Raw genomic sequence first — 23,373 nt, 5'->3', positions numbered from 1 at the left:
TTCTTCCGGTCTTGGACAGGACAACTTCCATACCAGGTTGTGATGCACCGGAGAAGAATGCTTTCTACGGCGCATCTATAAAAATTAGTGAGGATTTTAGGGGACAGGCCAAATTTCTTTAGTTTTCTCAGGAAGTAAAGGCACTGGTGGGCCTTCTTGGCAGTGAACTCTGCTTGGTTGGACCAAGTCAGGTCATTTGTGATATTGACCCCGAGGAACTTAAAGCTTTTGACCTGTTCCACTTATGCACCACCGAGGTAAATTGGGTCGTGCGGTCCGCTACTCCTTCTGAAGTCAACAGCCAATTCCTTCGTCTTGCTGATGTTGAGGGATAGGTTATTGTCTTCGCACCATGCCACCAAGTTCTTAATTTCCTCTCTGTACTCAAACTCATCATTACCCCAGATACGGCCTACAATTGTTGTGTCATCAGCAAACTTATATATTGAGTTTGATGGAAACTTGGCTACACAATCATGGGTGTACAGTGAGTACAGCAGGGGGCTGAGTACCCAGCCTTATGGGGCACCGGTGCTCAGAGTGATTGTAGAGGAGAGATTGTCCCCTATTTTTACAGCCTGGGTCCTGTCTGTGAGGAAGTTAAAGATCCAGCTGCAGATCTGAGTGCTAAGGCCCAGGTTCCGGAGCTTAGGAATCAGTTTATTTGGAATGATGGTATTAAAGGCAGAGCTGTAGTCAATGAAAAGGAGCCTTATCTATGTGTCTTTTTTCTCCAGGTGTTCTAAGGAGAAATGTAGGGCCAGAGATGTGGCATCTGCCGTTGCCCTGTTGATCCAGTAGGCGAATTGCAAAGCGTCAAGGTTGACCGTTAGGCTGTGGTTGATGTGTGCCATAACCAATCGCTCAAAGCACTTCATACCAATTGATGTCAGAGCCACAGGTCGATGGTCATTCAGGCATGCCACCTTGCTCTTCTTCGGCACTGGGATTATCGTTGCCTTCTTAAAACACGAGGGAATCTTAGACTGAAGCAAGGAGCAGTTGAAGATGTCAGCAAACACTCCAGCTAGCTCGCTTGGACAGTCCTGGAGAACCCATCCCGGGACGTCATCTGGGCCTGTCGCCTTCCCTGGATTTATCTTCAGGAAGGCCCTTCTAACGCCCTCCTTGGTGACGATGAATCTCGATGTCACCAGGTCCGGTTCATTCGGAGGGAGCGGGACGATCCTCTTCTGTTCGAATCTTGCGTAGAATACGTTAAGTTCGTCAGGAAGAGAAGTGCCACAGTTATTGATATTCCCAGCCTTTTCTTTGTGCCCAGTGATCTCACTTAGACCCTGCCATAGTCTATTGGCATGTCTCTGGTTAGCCTGGGCTTGGCGCCCTTAATGGCTTTCCGGAGTTCATTCCTGGATTCTGTGTAGCGACTGGTATCCCCAGACCTAAAAGCCGCAGCTCTAGCCTTTAAAAGGGCCTTGACCTCATAATTCATCAAGGGTTTCCGTCTAGGGAATACCTGGATCGTCTTGCGAGACACACATTCCTTCCGTGCATTTCCAAATAAAGTCCGTGACAGCTGAGGCATACTCATCGAGGTTAGCTGCCGAGTCCTTGAATACTAACCAGTCCACCGATTCAAAGCAGTCACGGAGGACCTCATCCGTCTCCTCCGTCCAACGGAACACCACTTTTGACACCGTGACCTCACGCTTCAGTTTCTGTTTGTAAGAGGGGTGGAGGAGTACGGCCTGATGGTCCGATTTTCGAAGTGAGGTCGTGGGACGGAATGGTAGGCATCCTCGACTGCTGTATAGCAGTGGTCAAGTATATTCTGGCCTCTAGTCGGGCAGGAGACATGTTGTTATCACTTTGGCAGTTCCTTTCTGAGGTTGGCCTGGTTAAAGTCCTCGGCTGTAATGAGCAAAGCCTCCGGATACCTGGTCTCAAGTTCACTGATGTTCGCATGCAGTATGTTCAGAGCACACTCCACGTCCGCCTGCGGAGGGAATGTAGACCGCTGTCAGTATGACCGAGGTGAATTCCTGTGGCAGATAGTAGGGACGACACTTCACCGACAGGTGTTCCAGGTCCGGGCTGCAGGAGCTTGTCAGTGCCACTGTGCCCGAGCACCACGCAGTGTTGATCAGTAGGCAGACACCACCTCCCCTCACCTTGCCCGAAGACGCCGCGCGGTCCATCTGATGGATCGAGAATCTCTCCGGTCGGATGGCACAGTCGGGGGTGGCAGGGGAGAGCTGGGTCTCGGTGAAACAGAATACACAGCAGTTCTTCATCTTCTGCAGTAGGTAAGTCTCCCTTTAAGATCGTCCACCTTGTTCTCTATGGCTTGCACATTTGCTAGTAGGATGGTGGGCATAGGGACCCTGAAGCCCCTCAGCTTCAATCTGGCCAGCAGTCCAGCTCTTTTCCCACGCTTCCTCGGTAAATAGTGCATCTTTCCAGGTTTCCATCGATGCAGTATGTTGTTGTCAGCTCTTTGAGGTTGGTGGACGCATCCCGCGGGGATCGATCACCAGAACTTAATGGCAGAAGTTATTTCTTCCAATGTGAAGTCAGAATCTAAGTCCTCCCTAGCAGCGTCACTAAGTTTCGGCATTACAGAGAATCAAAGACGTCATTGAGTAGCATTGCATTTAGAGGTGTAGAGTTCACTGTAAAATTCTTTAAAACAGTCATTTATCTCCCTGGGGTTAGTTAACAGGGTACCCGCCCTCGATCTAATGCAAAGAATTGACCTTAGGGCCTGGGGTCCCCCGAGCTGCCACACCAGGAGCCCCTCAGGCTTGTCACCCATTTCGAAATGCTTTTGTCTTAATTTTAAGAGGAGGTTATTTATTTGACTACCCAAGATACAATTGTACTCATATTTAAGCTTCATGATTTTATTATAATCTTCAGAGGATTTCGAAGCCTGGTATGTCGCTTCGAGGGTTGGGAGAGTATTCTCAATCTCTAATAATCGCCCTTCTCTCCCCCTTTTAGCAGCGGATTCATATGAAATTATATACCCATGAATTACAACTTCTAATGTCTCGCAGAGTGTGGAATCTGACACCTCGCTGTTATCGTTAATTTCTGTAAAATCTTTTAATCTGGTGGTGATATATTCTATAAATTTCTTATCTGCGAGTAGGGAGCAGTTAAAACGCCAGGAGTAGATTCGTTTGGAAAAGGAGAGATTTCGGGACATTGTGAAGGGGCTATGGTCAGAAATTAATCTATTATGATATTTTGTATTGGTAACATGAGATATTAAATGAGCATCAACCAAAAAATAGTCTATTCTACTATAAGATTTGTGAACATGAGAATAATAAGAATAATCCTTGTCGCTGGGATGTTGAACTCGCTAAATATCTACTAAATTCCTAGATCTAATCAAATTATTTCGGACCTGCACTGACATGATATTTGAGGGCAGGCGGGAGGACAATCTATCTAAATATGGATTCAGGTAGCAATTCAAGTCACCGCCGATTATTATATTTGAATTACTGGCATCTGGAAGTAAATCAAAAACTTTCCTAAAAAAATTTGGCTCGTCTGTGTTTGGACCATAAATATTAAGGAAGGTTAGTGGAAACGAATTAATGGTGCCAGAGATCATAATAAACCTGCCGAGAGGATCTGTGGTCATGGAAGTGAGTTGAAATGGAATATTTTTCCTAAAGAGGATAGCCACACCACAGGCATGAGAAGTAAATGGTGACTGGTAAACCTGTGATATCCAGCTAGACCTCAATCTGCGCTGCTCAGTTACTTTGATGCGGGTTTCCTGTAGAAGAATCACATCTGCAGATAGAGATTTGAGTTGTCTAAGAACTTTATCCCTCTTAACAACATGACCAAGGCCCTTAACATTCCACGAGACTATCGTAATATCTTTACCCCCCCAGCTGCTTCCTACGCAGGGCCTCTGCATATGAGAATAAAAAAGAGATTAATAGAATTGAGCACTAACACAGTAAACAATGCAAAATAACTGGCAGCCTCATAAGAACACAACATACACCAAAAAAACATGTCTGAGCCATAAACAAAAACAACACACACCCTAACCCGCCCCAACTTCGTGTCTCCCTGAACCAGACACATAGTTCCCCATTTCCATCCCAAAAGGAGCTGCTGGGCAGGTAACTAGCATTACACAATTATCACAAACCCCCTCTCCAAGAAAATTTATAACACAAACTATATAATACCATTAAATAAATGCTATTAGGGCTGGGAAGAGTTATCCAATGTCCACACCTGAAACTGAACATTCATGACACCGACTCATAACCCTTATAATAACAAAAATATTTAGAACGTTCTCTGCAATTAAATCCCAGTGCGGCATATAGCATTGCAAAGCTCCATATAACAAGCAAGTCCCTCCCCTTATCCCAATATGGAAACCGGCACAAATATAAGCTGAATAAACAGTGTCCATATATCTACTCCCTTTTTCATGCATTATTCCTTTCCAAGAATTGTGCTGCTTCTATCGGGTCATCATATACTTTATACGCTCTTCCATCTTGATGATAAATATACAGCCTAGCCGGATACCGCAGGGTGTGCTTGATTCCTCCATCACGCAGAGTTTGCAGTGCATCACGAAAGGCACAACGTTGAGTCATCACCTCTTTAGTATAGTCCGGGAAGATCAAGACCTTATTTCCCTTGTACTCCACGGGTTGTAGTCTGCTGCGGTGCAGGATCAGCTCTTTCACTTGAAAGTGATGGATACGTGCCAAGATGATGCGCGGTTTAGCGCCGGCAGCCGGCTTCGGATGGAGAGAGCAATGCACGCGATCGACTTTAACCAGATACAGGAAATACTGTTCCCCGAGCAACTTGAGAATCTGTCTGGAAACAAATTCATCCTCCTTGCCCTCTTGTATCCCTACAATCTTAATATTATGTCTCTGGGGATGAGCCTCTAGGTCATGCACTTTAGCTTCAAGCTGGCTATTTTGTCTCATTAGCTCTGAGTACTTAGCTTCAAGCTCTTGCACGCGAGCTTCAAGGTCACTGGTGGTTAGTTCTTGATTAGCCACACGGGCTTGTAAATCAGCCTGGGAGGCCACAAGCGCCTCAAACTTGGTCTCAGAAACATCAAAGCGGTTGTTAATGCCGCGCAGAACTGGCTCAGAAATCTCCTGACCCAATTCCTTGCACGTGGCGTAAGTTTTATCCGGCTGTATCTCAAACACGGAGACGATCTTTACTGACCCATTGTTAACACAAACTTCGGTAGTTTGGCAGTCGACGGTTTATTTGCCTTCGGCATTGTCAAACTTTTCCAGGCACTTAGTTTAGACATACACTGTTGGCCTATGAATGAATAAAACCCGGTATAATAGTAACTTTATCGAGGCCTCGGAGAGGAGCACTGACCAGACACGTCTAATCCATACGCATGCACACTAGCGCCCCTACCAGTTGCCTTTTTAACCTATCCCGACCAGCGGGAGAGGCCATGAAGAAGTATATTAGCGAGTCCCTCGTGGCGCGCATTATCAGACCTTCATCTTCCCTGGTAGGCGATGGTTTCTTCTTTGTAGAAAAAGGGACGTGCTGCTTCGTTCTTGCATTGATTACAGAGGCCAAAACAGTAGAACAATTAAGAATAAGTACCCTCTACCCCTCATTAGTTTGGCTTTTGAACCACTGCATGGAGCCACCATCTGCTCAAAGCTGGACCTTCGTAACGTCTACCATCTAGTCAGGGTGAGGGAGGGGGACGAGTGGAAGACTGCCTTTAATACACCTCTGGGCCACTTCGAATATTTGGTCATGCCGTTTGGCCTCACCAATGCTCACGCCATTTTTCAAGCCCTAATCAGTGACATACTGAGGGATTTTATTAATGGGTTCGTATTTGTTTACCTCGATGATATCCTGATATTTTCTAGCACCCCCCAAGAACACGTTCACCATGTCCGTCAAGTCCTCCAGAGACTGTGGGAAAACCAGTTATTTGTGAAGGCGGAGAAATGTGAGTTCCACGATCCTTCGGTCAGCTTCCTGGGTTATATCATTGAGAGCGGGCGGGTGAGAGCAGACCCCGAGAAGATCCGGGCAGTGGAAGAATGGCCTAGGCCCACGACCCACAAACAACTTCAACGATTCCTGGGGTTTGCAAACTTCTACCGCCGATTTATCAGAGACTACAGTTGAGTGGCAGCCCCCCTTACCCGGCTTTCCTTGCCTACTACCTGCTTCTGCTGGGACTCCGAAGCTGACTCGGTGTTCACCGACCTGAAGAGGCGTTTCACCACCGCTCCCATCCTGGTCCATCCGGACCCAGCCCGTCAATTCATTGTTGAGGTGGATGCCTCTGACTCCGGGATAGGAGTGGTCCTGTCCCAACGATCAAGTTCAGATGAAAAGCTTCACCCCTGCGCCTTCTATTCTTGCCGACGGTCCCCCGCCGAGCGGAATTACGACGTGGGGAATCGGGAACTGCTGGCCGTCAAACTAGCATCGGAAGAATGGAGGCACTGGCAGGAGGGGGCAGAACAACTGTTTGTGGTGTGGACTGATCATAAAAACCTGGGGGATATTCAGACCGCCGAACGTTTGAACTCTTGCCAGACCCGTTGGGCATTATTTTTTGGATGGTTCAAGTTTTCCCTCACATACCGTCCAGGGTCCAAGAACGGGAAGCTGGACGCGCTCTCCCACCAATACGACTCCAAGGCGGACACTTCCAGCCCAGGGACTATCCTCCCACCATCCTGCGTGGTTGCAACCCTCACTTGGGAGATCGAGTCCAAGGTAAAAGAAGCCCGATTGGACGACCCCGACCCAGGCAATGGACCTGGTGATCGCCTATATGTGCCTGTTTCTGTCAGGTCTCAGCTTCTCCAGTGGGGGTACACATCTCGGTTCGCCTGCCACCCCGGGAGTGATCAGACCCTAGCGCTCCTGAAGAAACACTTTTGGTGGCCGTCCATGGAGGCGGACACCCGTTCCTGTGTCTTGGCATGCTCCATCTGTGCCCAGGGAAAAGCCTCTCATCGGCCACCTGCGGGTTTACTTCATCCTCTACCTGTCCCTGGTCGCACATCGCCCTAGACTTCGTCACCAGTCTACCCCCTTCCAGCGGAAACACCACTGTCCTCACTTCTCCAAGGCGGTGCACTTCGTAGCCCTCCCTAAACTCCCTTCCTCTCAAGAAACCGCAGATCTTCTCGTCCGTCACGTCTTCCGCCTCCACGGAATCCCCGCGGATATCGTCTCCGATCGAGGTCCCCAGTTTGTCTCGCAGGTATGGAAGGCATTCTGTCAAGCTTTAGGTGCATTGGTCAGCCTGTCATCTGGCTTCCACCCCCAGACGAACGGGCAGACGGAACGGGTCAACCAGGACTTGGAGGCGATGCTAAATTGTGTAACAGCAAACAACCCGTCGACCTGGAGCGACCACCTCCCGTGGGTTGAGTACACCCACAACTCTCTGGTGAGCTCTGCCATTGGGAGGTCTCCCTTCGAGTGCTCCATGGACTACCAACCCCCGCTGTTCCCGGCGCATGAAGAGGAGATTGTGGTACTGTCGGTTCAGGACCATATCGATCAGCGCCTTAAGATTTGGGAGGAGACAAACATGCCCTACTTAGATCAGCAAATCGCAATAAAAAGACAGCTGACCGACACCGGACTCTGGCGCAGGAGTATCAACCTGGGCCGATGGTGTGACTTTCATGCAAGGATATCCCGCTCAAGAACGAGCAGAGGAAACTTGCACCTGGCTTCCTGGGACCATTCAAGGTTGAAAGTGTTATCAATCCCGCAGCAGTCAATGTAAAACTGCCAAGATCTATGTGCATCCACCCGACTTTTCATGTTCCCAGTTAAAGCCAGTTTCCGTCAGCCCCTTGTGTCCCCCGGCTGAGACTCCCCCACCTGCCCGTATCATCGACAACCATCCAGCATACACCGTCCAATGACTACTGGATGTGCGCAGTCAGGGTAGGGGTTTCCAACACCTGGTAGACTGGAAAGGGTACGGTCCAGAAGAGCGTTCCTGGATCCCCCGCTTCTTCATCCGAGACCCTTCCCTCATCCAAGACTTTCATCGGGACCATCCAGACAGGCCTGGAGGATCGCCTGGAGGCTCCCGTTGAGGGAGGGGTACAGTCATGGTCCTTCTGGCAATCCCCCACCGAGCTATTTACCTCAGGAAATGGGCCTCTATCCCCTCGTTTAATTTCTAATCGTTCCCAGGTTCCACTAACTACACACAACTGCTTTCCATCAGAAAATGCAGGATAAAGACCCTGTGATCACAACAAGGAGCTGCCAGTCTGTTGGTTGACTCTGGTGTGAGTAACCTTGTTTCATGGTTCTTAGGACTGTCAGTTCTAAGTCCAGTATCACTCCTGGATTCTCTCCAAATCCAACACTTCGGGAAAAGACTCTCCTGGAAACTCGCTATGGCAATAATGCCTTCCGTGTTCTGCACTTGGGCTTGTGTAACATTTCTCTTGTCTGAGGTAAAGGGGTTGTCAATATTTCAGGTTGAGCCCTGATACAGCTTGTTTTATTTTTACACAAGCATTCACAGTTTGGTTCATATTATTGAAAAACATCAAATTGATGACCTGGGGGACAACTTTGGATTCTAGTTCATCTTCAAGCAGTTCAGTGGGCAAGAGCTTAATCTTTTTGTGATTAGTTAAACCAGTTTATCAGACAGGGTGTTCAGGTCTGTTAATCCTGAGTGTTTAGTAATGGAAGCCCATGGGCAGTGTCTCAGGTGAATGAGTTGTAGTTATAATGGGGAAAAGGGATCTGGTGATATGAAGAGGGTTTGATTCAACACCTCAGTAATTCCTGAGATGTGGGTGATAAGCTTGGGAATGTGAAAGAGCACTTGTGAGGAAATTGAGAGAAATTCTTTTTCAGTCATGTGGGGTCTGAAGAAGGTGAGAATTTAGGTGGTGGGAGCAAAATAAGAAACCAGCTCCCCACCGCCCCACCTTTCTTGAGAGCAATTGGAAATGAACAAAAACCACTACAAGAGAGGTGTCCTTGGATCTTGTGCACTGCTCACCACTGGATGTCCTGGACAACCTCTCCCCTTATCTGTATTAAATATCCCAGCATTTGGACAGTTCAGCCTGTACCCTTGAGCTGTTTAGTTTCAATGTTGGAATAAGCCACTGCCTGATGCTGTGAGCAGCTGTTCCAGTCCTCGGCATCAGACAGGATTCACAGTCAAACAGTGTAACGTCAGTGTTACAGCTGGGGTTGGTTTTTGTTAACACTGGCAACTTGATGTCAGTCTCAGCCCTTGAGATCATGAGGGAATACAGCAGAGAATATCGACAGTGGGCTGTTGCCTTATCTGCTGGACATGTCCAGAGGGAAGCTGCAGTGTATCTGTTTCCACATGCACAGTCAGTGGCTGAGGGTTTATCTAAGTTATCAAATGTAAAACAAATCCTGGTAGCAGCCACAAACTGTGTTTTGTGTCTCTCTGAGCTCCCCATTTGCTGCAGTGGTGAGTGAACTCCTGAACCTCCTTCAATCCAAAGCTCTGACATCTGATCCATTTCAGAGTTGTTTGGATTGCTTGATGTTTAGGACATGCAATAACATCACCAATCGAAACAACCCTGAGTCAGGCTCTGTTACCTGGGACATTTGTCCATTGATGCATGTGTTAAATCATTCATATTGTTTGGATATCAAATGTTATAAATTTCTTATTATTTTTGAAAAGGTTCTCAGATGATCAGAATTTGGAGGATATTGAAAGCCGTCTGTGATACTGTCCTCATCAATTGTTTCATCGTTGCCTGGATCGTCAACGCTACGATTTTTGGTATGTGGTCAAATAAACTCATATGAAAATGATGAACTCAGTGCTCTGCAGGGTGGTTGGAATGCATTGAGTATCTCAGTCAGTACATTGTAAGATGCTTTATCAGAACCACCAGCAGCTGCAGTCCTCAGCCCCACAACTGGGTGCAGGGAAAGCTGCTGGAGGGTCAGACAGTAATGGCCAAACATCAACAGTTCAGAACCACCAGAAACACAGCACAGGTCAGTTGAACACATGCAGGTCAGATAAATCACTGGAGGGCACAGAGGTAAACCGCACTGAGTGATGGAATTTGGGTGATTCAGTGACTTTCCAGTGGAATTGTTGTGGATGTCAGGAGAGTCAAACCATGGACCGTGTGGGATGGCTGGCTGCAGTGTAGTGCACTCCTCAAGGTGTGGCCATTGGTACACCAGAAGATGCAGCCAGTGCAGAATATTGACAGCAAGAGACCAGGATAGATTAGACTGCAGGGAATAATTCAGGTCTGGAATAACAGGTCAGCATGTTGTCATCCCACATCGGAGGCCAGGCAGAGTCAGTTGGTTCAGTCACGTAGACAAAGTTCGCAAGCCTGGCCAGAGGTTGTTACGTTTCCTGCCCTGTGGAGATAAGTGGAATAGTTTGGTTCTTTGCATCAATAGGCAGTTGTTATGGTCATTTACCTGATGAATTGTTACAGGTTTACTCATTTGAATTTGTTTTTAATTACAGGCCTTTCCACCACGGGAATTGTCAGTATCGTCTTGTCAATCGTACTGCCAATTGCATTCATTTCAATTTGGATGTGTCGGTCCATTAAAGTGTTATTGGGCGCAGGTATCTGTCATTGTATTTTCACACTTGTGTATCAACTCCAGTCACATCTCCAAGTAATTTTAGACTCATTTTAATAAAAAGATAGAAAAGAAAAGAAACTGAATAATCCTCACCTCCATCAACCCCTCTGGAATCCTGTGTCCTGTGGGATGAAATTGTCTGACCTTTTTCCCAGGTATGAAATTCTGATTTACAGTGTCACCACAGTTGGAATGATTCTGGAGTCACCTCTGATCTGACTCCAGAGGGTCTTTAGAAAAAGTAGTCTTGAGAGTAACATGTCTCAGCTCACTGGTGTTTGATGCATGGTGTTGTCAAATTTCAGCATTATATCAGGTTGGTGTCAAGGCTCCCAATGATGGTGAGGTGAGTGAGTGAGTGTTTGGGGCCTTTCTCATCCTTGATACAGTTGGGTGTGGGAAGGCCTGTCCTTCAGGCTGTTAATAATCTTGCTTGGATATTTAATTAAATATTCTCATTTCAGACTGATACAGCTAAAAAGCACAACTACTTCCAAGGTCAGTACAGTCAACAAAGATGTCTTAATGCATTTAAACTAACTATCGCTGCTTAAAATTGACAGAAACAACTCTGATTGTGGATGGAAGCACCCACAGAGGAAGCGTGGCTGTAGATCGGGGTTACAAGTGCTTTTAAGAAAACAGGGTTTTAAACTCTCGATACTGATGATCTTGCTGGTGAACCTGCAGTCTCTGGTGAACAAAATTGATGATCTCAGAGCCAGGGTGCTGAATCAGAGGGACATTAGGACCACGTGTGTCCTTTGTTTCATGGAATCCTGGTTAACCCCTTCTGTACTGGATGCAGCGATTCAGATTGACAGGTTTGCTATACACCATCAGGATAGATCTATAGAGACTCTGAAAAGCAGAGGTGGAGGAGTATGCCTCATGATCAACTCCTCTTGGTGCACAAATGTATCAGTGCTGTCCCAGTTCTGCTCATCAGACCTGGAATATCCAGCAGTTAAGTGTCGTCCTTTTTACCTACCACAGATCATCTCCAGAATCATTTTGGTAGCAGTATACATTCCACCTCAGGCCAATGTCAGTCAGTCTTTAGATGATCTGAGCAATGGGATCAACATGCACAAAACAGCTCATCCTAATGCCTTCACCATTGTTTTGGGAGATTTTAACCAGACCAGTCTGAAAAAATCACTAAGCAATTACCATCAACAGATCACCTGCAATACCAGAGGAAACAACACACTGGACCATTGTTACACCACCATCAAGAATGCCTACCATGCTATTCCACGCCCTCACTTCGGGAAGTCTGATCACCTGGCTGTACTTCTACTCCCTGAGTACAGGCAGAGGCTGAAGACTGCAGCACCAGCAGTGAGGACCAAGAAGGTACGGACAAGAGAAGCACAGGAGTGCCTACAGGACTGCTTTGAATCGGTGGACTGGACTGTATTCAGGGATTCATCTTTGAACCTGGATGAGTAAGCTGCAGTTGTTAGCAACTTCATTAAAACCCGTGTGGATGAGTGTGTTCGTACAGAGACTTCCTGCACATTCTCAAACCAAAAGCCGTGGATGAACCAGGAAGTACGTTGTCTGCTGAAGACTAGATCTGTGGCATTCAAGACTGGCGATCCAGACCTGTACCAGAAAACCAGGTATGATTTGCGGAGGGTTATTTCAAGGGTGAAGAGACAATTTCGAACGAGGTTGGAAGGGACATTGGATGCATGACGTCTCTGGCAAGGTTTGCAAGATATTACTTCCTACAAAGTGAAACCCAATAGTATGTGTGGTAAACCATGTATATATGTTGTGACGGGATTAACTGCCTGGACACGCCCTCTGCTGACAGCCTCTGTGGCTCCTCCCACAGATTCCTGTATAAAGGATTCGCCTTGCTCCTCTCCCTCAGTCCGGGGGCAGGTACTCATCATGGAGGTCCTGTTTTACAGCTAATAAAAGCCTTTTGGTATTTCTCAGTCTTTGGAGTCATTGAAGGTGCTTCAATTTTATTAGCTGTATACTTTAAAGCATGGAACACACTCTGAGACCGGAAAAATTAGATCTCGATCCGCAGACACCAGAAGCTGGAAATGCTTTCGAACTCTGGCTGGCCTGCTTCGAAGCGTACCTAGAGGAGATTAAAGTGACCGACCCCGTAGCAAAGCGCAGAGTTCTACTCTCCAGGGTCAGTCCACAGGTCTATTCGCTGATCAGAGACCAGCCGAGCTACGACGGCGCTCTGAGTGCCCTCAAGAACCAATACCTGTGGCCGATAAACAGCGTCTATGCTCGGCACCGCTTAGCCACTCGGCAACAATGCTCCGGGGAATCGAGTGCTGAGTTCGTCCAGGCGTTACAGATGCTCGTGCGGGCCTGCAATTGCGAGGAGCTGACGCGGCGGAGCATGTAGACCTCCTAGTGAGACGCCTTCGTCACGGGGACCAGGTCAGTGTATGTGCGCCAGCGGCTGTTAGAAAAAGCTGATCTTACCTTAGGTTCAGCGATCAAAGTGGCCGACATACTCGAGGCCGCTCTGCATAACTCTGAGGCCCTCCAGGCACGCGATCCCCCGATGAGCTTGTGGGCCCCGCAGACCCCGCAAGCCCCTGGCAAATCGACCTTGGCTGCCGCCAGTCGCAAGTCCCCGCAACCTGCCAGCGAATCGACCTTGGCTGCTGCCAGTAGTGAGTCCGCAAAGTGCTACTTCTGCGGACTGGAGAAGCACCCCCAGAAACGCTGCCTGGCCCGAGATGCTACCTGCTCCAGCTGTGGAAAGAAGGGCCACTTCGCGAAGGTGTGTAGGTCCAAACCGCGAGCGGGATCGAGCAGCGCCGCGTGCGAAACATGGGGGTCACCTTCTGCCCTGCTGCCATCTTCCCTGCATGCCGCCACCACGTGCGAGACATGGGAGCGGCCATCTTGGTCAGCACCACCTCCCACCGCCTACGACCAACGGGTGCTCATGGGGCACCGCACCGCGCTGAACCAAGACAGCGACCCAAACCTGGCTTCTGTGACCCTCGACCAAAGCGCTCCCCACCAGCTCGCCAGGTCAATGATGGACATCCTGGTGGAGGGGCACAGGACAAGATGCCTGTTTGATACAGGCACCACGGAGAGTTTTATCCACCCGGCCACGGTGCAGCATTGCGGACTCGTGATACGGCCGGTAAGCCAGAGGGTCACCATGGCTTCCGGGTCACATACAACAGACATCCGGGGGGGTTGCGTAGCGATGCTGGTGGTACAGGGCACTGAATATCGAGACTTTACATCACTGGTTATGCCTCAACTGTGTGCCCCTGTGCTATTGGGGCTCAACTTCCAGAGCCACCTGAAAAGCGTGACAATGAAGTATGATGGGCCTCTCCCAGCAATCACTGCGGTAAATCCCCAGTTTTGTAGAGATACGTCACATACCCCGCTACTGACCACACACACACACCGACCCGCACATCCCACCCAACATCATGCCAACTGCCGTACTACTGATGCCACTTGCAGCCTCTCCACCCTCAGGATCCCTCCCCCACCGCTGTTCGCCAACCTGACCCCCGACTGTAAACCTGTGGCAACTAAAAGCAGGAGGTACAGCGCGGGGGACAGAGCTTTCATTAAGTCGGAGGTGCAGCGGCTGCTCAGGGAGGGGGTCATTGAGGCAAGCACAAGTCCTTGGAGGGCGCAGGTGGTCGTTGTTCGGAACGGGCAGAAGAATAGGATGGTCGTGGACTATAGCCAGACCATCAATAGGTTTACGCAGCTCGACGCGTACCCTCTACCCTGCATCGTGGATATGGTCAATCAGATAGCACAATACGAGGTGTACTCGACCATAGACCTAACATCCGCTTACCATCAGCTCCCCATCCGCCGGGAGGACCACTCTTACACCGCCTTCGAGGCGGACGGCAGGCTTTATCAATTCCTGTGCGTCCCCTTCAGTGTCACGAATGGTGTATCTGTCTTCCAGAGGGTGATGGACCGGATGGTGGACCAGTGCCAACTGAAGGCCACGTTCCCATATCTGGATAACATCACCATCTGCGGTCACGACTGACAGGATCATGACAACAACTTCCAAAAATTTCTCCAAGCGGCCAAAGCTTTCAATCTCACCTATACCAAGGACAAGTGTGTGTTCGGAACCACCCGACTTGCTATCCTTGGATGTGTCGTGGAGAACAGAGTCATTGGCCCTGACCCCGACCGTATGCACCCCCTGTTGGAACTCCCTCTTCCCAATACTCTCAGAGCCCTCAAAAGGTGCCTGGGCTTCTTTTCATATTACGCCCAATGGGTCTCTAAATACGCAAACAAGGCCCGCCCCCTGGTCAAGTCCACCACATTCTCCCTCTCAGCCGAAGCCTGCGCGGCCTTCAGCCGCATAAAAGGGGACATTGCCAAAGCAGCAATGCATGTGGTGGATGAGTCCATCCCCTTCCAACTGGAGAGTGACGCCTCCGACTTTGCACTGGCTGCTAACCTCAACCAGGCAGGAAGACCAGTGGCGTTCTTCTCCCGTACCCTTCAAGGCCCTGAACTTAAGCACTCCGCGGTGGAGAAATAGGCGCAGGCCATAGTGGAAGCTATTAGGCACTGGAGGCACTATCTTGCCGGCAAAAAGTTTACCCTGCTAACTGACCAGCGCTCAGTCGCATTCATGTTTAATAACCAACAGCGGGGCAAAATCAAAAACGATAAAATTCTGAGGTGGAGAATCGAACTCTCCACCTACAACTATGACATCATGTACAGGCCTGGGAAGCTCAACGAGCCCTCCGATGCCCTATCCCAGGGAACGTGCGCCAGCGCGCAGATCGACCGGCTATACGCCCTACATGTAGATCTTTGTCACCCGGCTTTTCCACTTCATGAAAGCCCGGAACCTGCCTTACTCCCTTGAGGAGATCAGGACGATGACCAGGGACTGCCAAGTCTGCGCAGAGTGCAAACCGCACTTCTACCGACCCGAAAATGCTCCACTCATCAAGGCCACCCACCCCTTTGAACGACTGAGTGTTGACTTTAAGGGCCCCCTTCCCTCCACCGACCGCAATGTGTACTTTCTTAACGTTATCGACGAGCACTCGCGGTTCCCCTTCACCATCCCCTGCCCCGATACCACTACCATGTCAGCTATAAAAGCCCTGCGCAAGCTCTTCACTCTGTTCGGATACCCATGCTATATCCACAGTGACAGAGGGTCCTCGTTTATGAGTGACAAGCTGCGCCAATACCTGCTGGCTAGGGGAATTGCAACTGGTAGGACGACAAGCTATAATCCCCGGGGGAATGGACAGGTGGAGAAGGAGAATGGCACAGTGTGGAAAGCCACACTCTTAGCCCTCAGGTCAAAGGGACTGCCGGTCTCCCGCTGGCAGGAGGTCCTTCCCGAGGCACTCTACTCCATCCGCTCCCTGTTATGCACAGCCACCAATGCCACCCCTCATGAGCGGCTCTTTTCATTTCCCAGAAAGTCGACCACTGGGACCACCCTACCAATTTGGCTGACGTCCCTGGGGCCAGTGCTGCTCCAGAAACATGCGAGAAGCAATAAATACTCCCCGATAGTCGAGAGGGTTCACTTACTTCATTCGAACCCCCAGTATGCCTATGTGGTTTTACCTGATGGGCGGGAGGACACGGTCTCCATCCGCGACCTGGCGCCCGCAGGAGCACCAGGCCCCTACCCTGAACACTCCGTGGTGACTATTGACCCCGTACCCACCGATATATGTACCCACTAGACACCGTGCACTCCAAACCCTACACAGACACCACACAACACTCCCATACCGGGCGCGACGCACACACATGAGGGATTAACAGCGCCTAACGTGCTGGCACCTCAAGTCAGGCCGGAGCCAGCACAACCACCGTCGCCGATGCAATCACCACCAGTGCTACGTAGATCACAGCGACGGACTCGACCGCCTGATAGACTAGAGCTGTAAATATATTTGTTTTAAATATTGTCAGTCACTTCACCCTGCGGGACTTTTTTTTAAAAAGGAGGGGTGAATGTGGTAAACCATGTATATATGTTGTGATGGGGTTAACTGTCTAAAAAACGCCCTCTGCTGACAGCCTCTGTGGCTCCTCCCACAGATTCCTGTATAAAGGGTTCGCCTTGCTCCTCCCCGTCAGTCTGGGGGCAGGCACTCATCATAGAGGTCCTGTTTTACAGCTAATAAAAGCCTTTTGGCATTTCTCAGTCTTTGGAGTTATTGAAGATGCTTCAGTATGAATGGCAGCAATGCTTCACTACCAGATGAACTCAACGCCTTCTATGCCTGCTTTGAAAGAGAGAACACAACTACAGCTGTAAAGATCCCTGCTGCACCTGGTGACCCTGTGATCTGTCTCAGAGGTTGATGTTAGGCTGTCTTTAAAGCAAGTTTAAACCTTTGCAAGTTGGAAGTTCCCGATGGAGTAACTGGTAAGGCTCTGTAAACCTGTGCCAACCAACTGGCGGCAGTATTCAAGGACATTTTCAATCTCTCACTGCTATGGGCAGAAGTTCCCATTTGCTTCAGAAAGGCAACAATTATACCAGTGCCTTAGAAGAATAACCTGAACTGCCTTAATGACTATTGCCCGGTAGCACTCACATCTACAGTGATGAAATACTTTGAGAGGTTGGTCATGACTCGACTGAACTCCCACCTCAGCAAGGACCCGGACCCATTGCAATGTTCCTATTGCCACAATAGGTCAACAGCAGATGCAACCTCAATGGCTCTTCACACGGCTTTAGACCACCGAGACAACACTAACACCTATGTCTGGATGCTGTTCATCGACTATAGCTCAGCATTTAATACCATCATTCCCATAATCCTGACTGAGAAGTTGCAGAACCTGGGCCTCTGTACCAACATCTGCAATTGGATCCTCGACTTCCTAACAGGAAGACCACAATCTGTGCGGATTGGTGATAACATCTCTTCCTCGCTGACGATCAACACTGGTGCACCTCGGGGATGTGTGCTTAGCCCACTGCTCTACTCTCTATATACCCATGACTGTGTGGCTAGGCATAGCTCAAATACCATCTATAAATTTGATAATGATACAACCATTGTTGGTAGAATCTCAGGTGGCGATGAGTGGGTGTACAGGAGTGAGATATGCCAACTAGTAGAGTTGTGCTGCAGCAACAGCCTGGCAGTCAATGTCAGTAAGACGAGAGAGTTGATTGTGGACTTTCGGAAGAGTAAGACGAAGGAACACATACTAATCCTTATAGAGGGATCAGAAGTGGAGAGAGTGAGCAGCTTCAAGTTCCTGGGTATCAAGATCTCTGAGGATCTAATGCGGTCCCAACATATCGATGCAGTTATAAAGAAGGCAAGACAGTGGCAATACTTCATTAGGAGTTTGAAGAGATTTGGTATGTGAACAAATAGACTCAAAAACTTCTATAGATGTACCGTGGAGAACATTCTGACAGGCTGCATCACCGTCTGGTATGGAGGGGCTACCGCACAGTACTGAAAGAAGCTGCAGAGGATTGTAAATTTATACAGCTACATCTTGGTTACTAGCCTACAAAGTACCCAGGACATCTTTAGGGAGCGGTGTCTCAGAAAGGCAGCATCCGTTATTAAGGACCCCAGCACCCAGGGCCTGCCCTTTTCTCACTGCTACCATCAGGTAGGAGGTACAGAAGCCTGAAGGCACACACTCAGCAATTCAGGAACAGCTTCTTTCCCTCTGCCATCCGATTCCTAAAAGGACATTGAACCCTTGGACACTACCTCACTTTATTTTTAATATACAGTCGGCCCTCCTTATCCGTGGGGTCCGCATGCATGGATTCAACCAACCGTGGATCCGGAAAACCCGGAAGTTCTCTCTCCAGCACTCGTTGTTTGAGCATTGTTCGCCTTGCGTCTTGTTCTGTCGCGACTTTGTTTCTGTGAAAAAATGGCTCCTAAAATGCAATTAAGTGGTCAAAGCAATTCCTCAAGGGCTTAGAGGGAGCGTAAGGTGCTATCTCTCGCCGAGAAAGTAGAAATCTTAGATCTTTTGAAAAGTGGTATGTCACTTGCTGAAGTGGGCCGTAAGGTCAGTAAGAATGAATCGAGCATTCGCACCATAAAGCAGAAAGAAGCTGAAATTCATGGAAGTGTTAGTGCTACCCCTACAATGGCAAAAATGGCCTCTCTGGTTTGTGATAAAGTGCTTGCAAAGTCTGAGAAAGCAGTAAGTGTGTGGCTAGAGGACATGTCACAGAAGCATATCGCCATTGATGGCAAAATCATACGTGAAAAGGCACTTAGTCTCTATGAGCTCTACTCTGACGGGGTTGAGGAGAGCAGGAGTAAGGGATGGCTGGCTTGCTATGTAAAGCACTACAGCCTCAAGAACTTACAGATCACGGGAGGATCGGGATCGGCTGATGCCGAGGCAGCATCAGCGTTCCCAGAAGAGCTCAAAAACCAAATTATTCCCCGAACAATCCAGTATAACAGCTATGAACATAGCAATTACATTGTATCAGGTATTATAAGTAATCTAGAGATGATTTAAAATGTACGGGACGATGTGTGTAGGTTATATGCAAATACTACACCATATTATTTAAGGGACTTGAGCATCCACATTTTTTGGTATCCGCGGGGGGTCCCGGAACCAAACCCCCGCAGACAAGGAGTATTGCATTTGTTTTTTTTTTGCACTAATTTAATCCATTCAATATAGGTATACCGTATGAAGTATACTGAATAAGATTTATTTATTATTATTTATTTTCTTCTATTTCATGTATTGCATTGAATTGCTGCTGCTAAGTTAACAAATTTCACATCAATGTCAGTGATAATAAAACTGATTCTGATTTCAATGACACCTTCCAATCAATTAATGCAAGGGAACACCACCTTCTCCCTCTTCCTCCTCAAGTTATAAACCATTCAAATTTCAAAATATTGCATTCCTTCTTCATGGCCTAACTTTTGCAAGTCCTGGCTGAGTTCACTTTGAGAATAATTTAACCACACAGACTATAGTTATCCAAGAATAGTCCCAGTAACTACTGGTGTTTGTAGTGTAAATGTTCTCTGCTGATTCACAGACTAATTACCAAATGAAGTCTGTCACTGAGAGACAGGAATCAGGAAAAGGGCAGATGACCCCAGGTTTGGTCAGGGAGTTGTGTATTTAAGAAGAGCTTAATGGATTAGGGAGGGATAGAGAGCTTTAGTGGGGGTAAATTCAAGATAAGGGTCAAGACAGCTCAAAGCACAAAGTGATGAAGATCAGGTTGTCTCAGGTGGACAGGAGGAAAGGGATGCAGAAATACAGAAAACTTGCAGACTGAGAGAGATGGGGAGGAGAAATGTAAAGTCAGAGGGTTCTGAAAGAACAGATCAGCATTTTAATAATGAACCATTATCTGAGGGAGAACCATGTGGGGCAGTAAACTGGATACATTACGATCACCAGGGAAGAGGTACTGAGCACATTGTCAGAGCTTCCATCTGCCGAGTCCCTGGTCAAGATGGACTTCATCCTGGGGTCTAAAAGAACAAACTAGAGTTATAATTTATGATCAGTATTAATTTTCTCAAGTTCTCTTGATTGGGAGAAGGTTCCATTAGATTTGAAATCCATTTGACACTCCTCAGCCCTCTTCCCTAAATGGTCTAAAATCCCCCTGCAACCCACAATAGCTGCCCTCACTATCAATGACAACACCTAATTTTGTGTAATATGCAAACTTATTGATCAAGCCTTGCATTTTTGCATCCAAATCACTGATAAAAATATCAAATAACAAGAGTCCCTACACTGATACCTGCATCACACCACTAGTCACCAGCTTCTATAATGGAAAACAATTTTCTACCTCGGAGCCAATTTTGAAACCCCCTGGAATGCCCTGGATTCATGTCAGGATCATGTCAAAATAGATAACATTCATTGTCCTATCTACCTTTTGGTTAGTTCTTCAAAAAAAAAAACTCTGAACGACTCATCAACCATGACTTCCTGTACATGAAGCTATGATGTCTCCTCCAAATCAGATTTTGTCTAATGAAATCCTGGTCGATCCCATTGCTCAGAATTCCCTCCAGTAACTTCCCCACCACTGATGTCAGGCTGATCAGGCTGTAGTTCCCTGGCTTGTCCTTGCTGCCCCTCTTAAACAATAGACCAACAACCAGCATCATCATGAGAACAACAGAGATTCCAGTGGGAGGCTCACCATCCCCCTGTCAGGATAAACGGACAGGGAATATCTGTGGCTTTACCAGCATCACCCGCATTCTCAGAACCAGTGTTGTTGAAGTGTTGCACAATGAGAGATCTCCACTTTTGGATGAGACATTAAACCAGAGTCCCATCTGCCTTCTTCAGGAAGGTGTAAATGATCCTTCGGTGTTATTTCCAAAAGAACAAAGGATTTCTCCCCAGTATCGGAAAAACGTTGCCAGCTTTTACATGACTGTTTGTTCAGCCTTACTCAGTACAAACTGAGTCTCATTCCCTCCAACAGTGACTGCACTTAAAGTACTTCATGGTCTGGGCCAGAGACTGGTAACAGATGCTGTGAGGTTACAGGTTCTGTTTCTCACGTGGAGGAGTTCACTCTGCCCCCTGCTCACAGGGGTTGGCTGAATATTTCAGTTCCTGTGTGACATCATTGAAACGATATGAAGAATGTAAAGAGCTGTCAGATATTCTCCTGTTCCTGGTACGATGCAACATCAGACCCTGATATCTGAAATAAAGTCGCTGGTGACAATCAGTCTGATGTGCAGGTGGCAGTCAGCTGTCTGGGTATCAACCTGCCCTTCACAAGGAGACTTTCTCTCCTCAAATGTGCCCCTGATCAGATTGTGGATATCAGCCAGAGCTCCTCTGTCTAAATGAGTAGGAGAACTTTTGTGACAAAATGTGGAATCGAGCCAGAGATTGAGAGTTTCAGTGACTTTCCACTGAAATTGTGGGGTAACTCCATAACCAATTATTGTGGAATTTGGGAAGATCAAATCCTGGATCATGTGGATCAGTGCAGTGCACTCCCAAAGGAGTGACCATTGCAACACCAGAAGGAGCAGTTGGTGCAGAATATTGGTAGGAGGTGACCTGGAAAGATTGGACTGGAGATCTCTGAGGACAACTGATCAGGGCTCGTGAATTGTCTGTTCTAGGTTTCCCACCTTACAGGACATGCAGTCAATAAGACAGGGCAGAGATTGGCACATGCCCATCCCTGCAGGATGAAAATGGAACAGTTTGGTTGTTTGCAACATTGTACAGCTGTTATGGTCATTTCTCTGGTGAATTGTTACATGTTTTCTCATTTGAATTTATTTTCACTTGCAGGTTATTCCATCAAGGACGTTTTAATTTATGTGTTGCAGATGTTGCCATTGGTGAATGTTATGCTTCTGGTTTACTTGATCTACAAGAAGAAGTTTTATAGAAGTATGTGACTTTACCTTTGTCTATAAGCTCCAGTTATCTCTCCAAGTAATTTGTGACAAATTTTAACAAAGACATTAATGAAATGAAAACTTGAAAATTATCCCCCTTCCCCCACAGAACCCACCCACCCTGACAAACTGTGACCTGTGGGATGAAACTGGCATCATCTTTCACCCAGTTGTGAAGTGTTGCTTCACAGTGATCCCATCTCTTACCTGACTCCAGAGGGATCTTTGGAAGAAGTCGGGTTGAGAGGAAGCTATCTCTGCTGTCTGGTGTTTGACAGGTGGTGCTGTTCAACTTCAAAATGAAATCAGCTGAGGAATGAGAGACAGAATCCCCTTTATCCCAGTGATGGTGAGGTGTTTGCATGATAGGTATCCCTCTGATTCTCGATAGAATTCAGTGTTGGGAGGCCTCTCACCGATCTTTCCTGGATATTTGCAGTAGTTTTGTTTTCAACAGCACCTTCCAGATAGTCAGCACAAAGGAACGCGTTCCTTCTCTTTCTCTCTAAGTTGTAAACTATCCAGGGTTCAAAATATTGACATTCCTTCATCATGGCCTAATTCAAGCAAAGCTTGGTTAAGTTCACTTTGAGATCTACTTCACCATACAGACTAAAGTTGTCCAAGAATAGAATCAATGTTTATACAGTAAGTGCCCCCTGCTGTTTCACAGACTAATTACCAAATGAAGTCTGTCAGCAAGCCAAGTAAAGCAAGATACGGGCAGATGACCACAGGCTTGGTCAGACAGTGGGGTATCAAAAAAAAAGCTTGAAGGATTAAGGAAACGTGGTGAGCTTTAGTGGGGTAAATTCAGAGGTAAAGAGCAATTTGCTGAAAGCACAAAGACCCTCTCTCACTGGTCCTCCTCTGTGTAGGGCCTCTGCCCCTTCCCTCTTTAGTCCTGACGAAGGGTTCCAGCCCGAAACGTTGACTGATCGTTTCCACGGATGCTGCCCGACCTGCTGAGTTCCTCCAGCGTGTTGTGAGTGCCACACAAAGATCAAGCTTGCTGAGAAGGAGAGCATTAGAACAGAAATATAAAGGTTTATAGACTGCAGAGAGGAAGGAGGAAGCAAATTGTAACGTCAAGGAGGTTTCTGAAAGTATTGATGAGCATTGAGCTGTAATCTGAGTGAGAACCAGTGTAGAGCAACAAATCTGAGAAAATTACAAACACCAGGGAAGAAACACTGAGTCAATTGTTGGAGCTGCCATCTGACAAGTTGGACATCTGGATAGACTTCATCCTGGGTTCTGAAAGAGGCAGCTAATGACACACTTCATGCAGCAATTTAAATGTTCTCCCTAT

General features: G+C 47.6%; 1 protein-coding gene across 4 annotated transcripts in view; it reads left to right on the top strand.

The window, feature by feature from the left end:
• Window positions 1-23,373, top strand: part of LOC140198142 (uncharacterized) — a 188,439-nt gene that overhangs the window by 101,600 nt on the left and 63,466 nt on the right. For 3 of the 4 annotated variants that reach the window (XR_011886108.1, XM_072259106.1, XM_072259108.1), the window contains exons 9-11: window positions 9,698-9,799; window positions 10,514-10,618; window positions 21,952-22,053. Coding sequence is in view for 3 of the 4 variants with exons in the window: in XM_072259106.1 (XP_072115207.1) it covers window positions 9,698-9,799; window positions 10,514-10,618; window positions 21,952-22,053 (309 nt within the window). In the remaining variant the exon portion in view is untranslated. The remainder of the gene's footprint in view (window positions 1-9,697; window positions 9,800-10,513; window positions 10,619-21,951; window positions 22,054-23,373) is intronic. The other variant, XM_072259107.1, reaches the window with a different exon arrangement.

Source organism: Mobula birostris, chromosome 5 (assembly GCF_030028105.1).
Source record: "Mobula birostris isolate sMobBir1 chromosome 5, sMobBir1.hap1, whole genome shotgun sequence".
In the NCBI taxonomy this organism is placed as follows: Eukaryota; Metazoa; Chordata; class Chondrichthyes; order Myliobatiformes; family Myliobatidae; genus Mobula; species Mobula birostris.
This window is presented reverse-complemented; position numbering and strand designations above follow the sequence as displayed.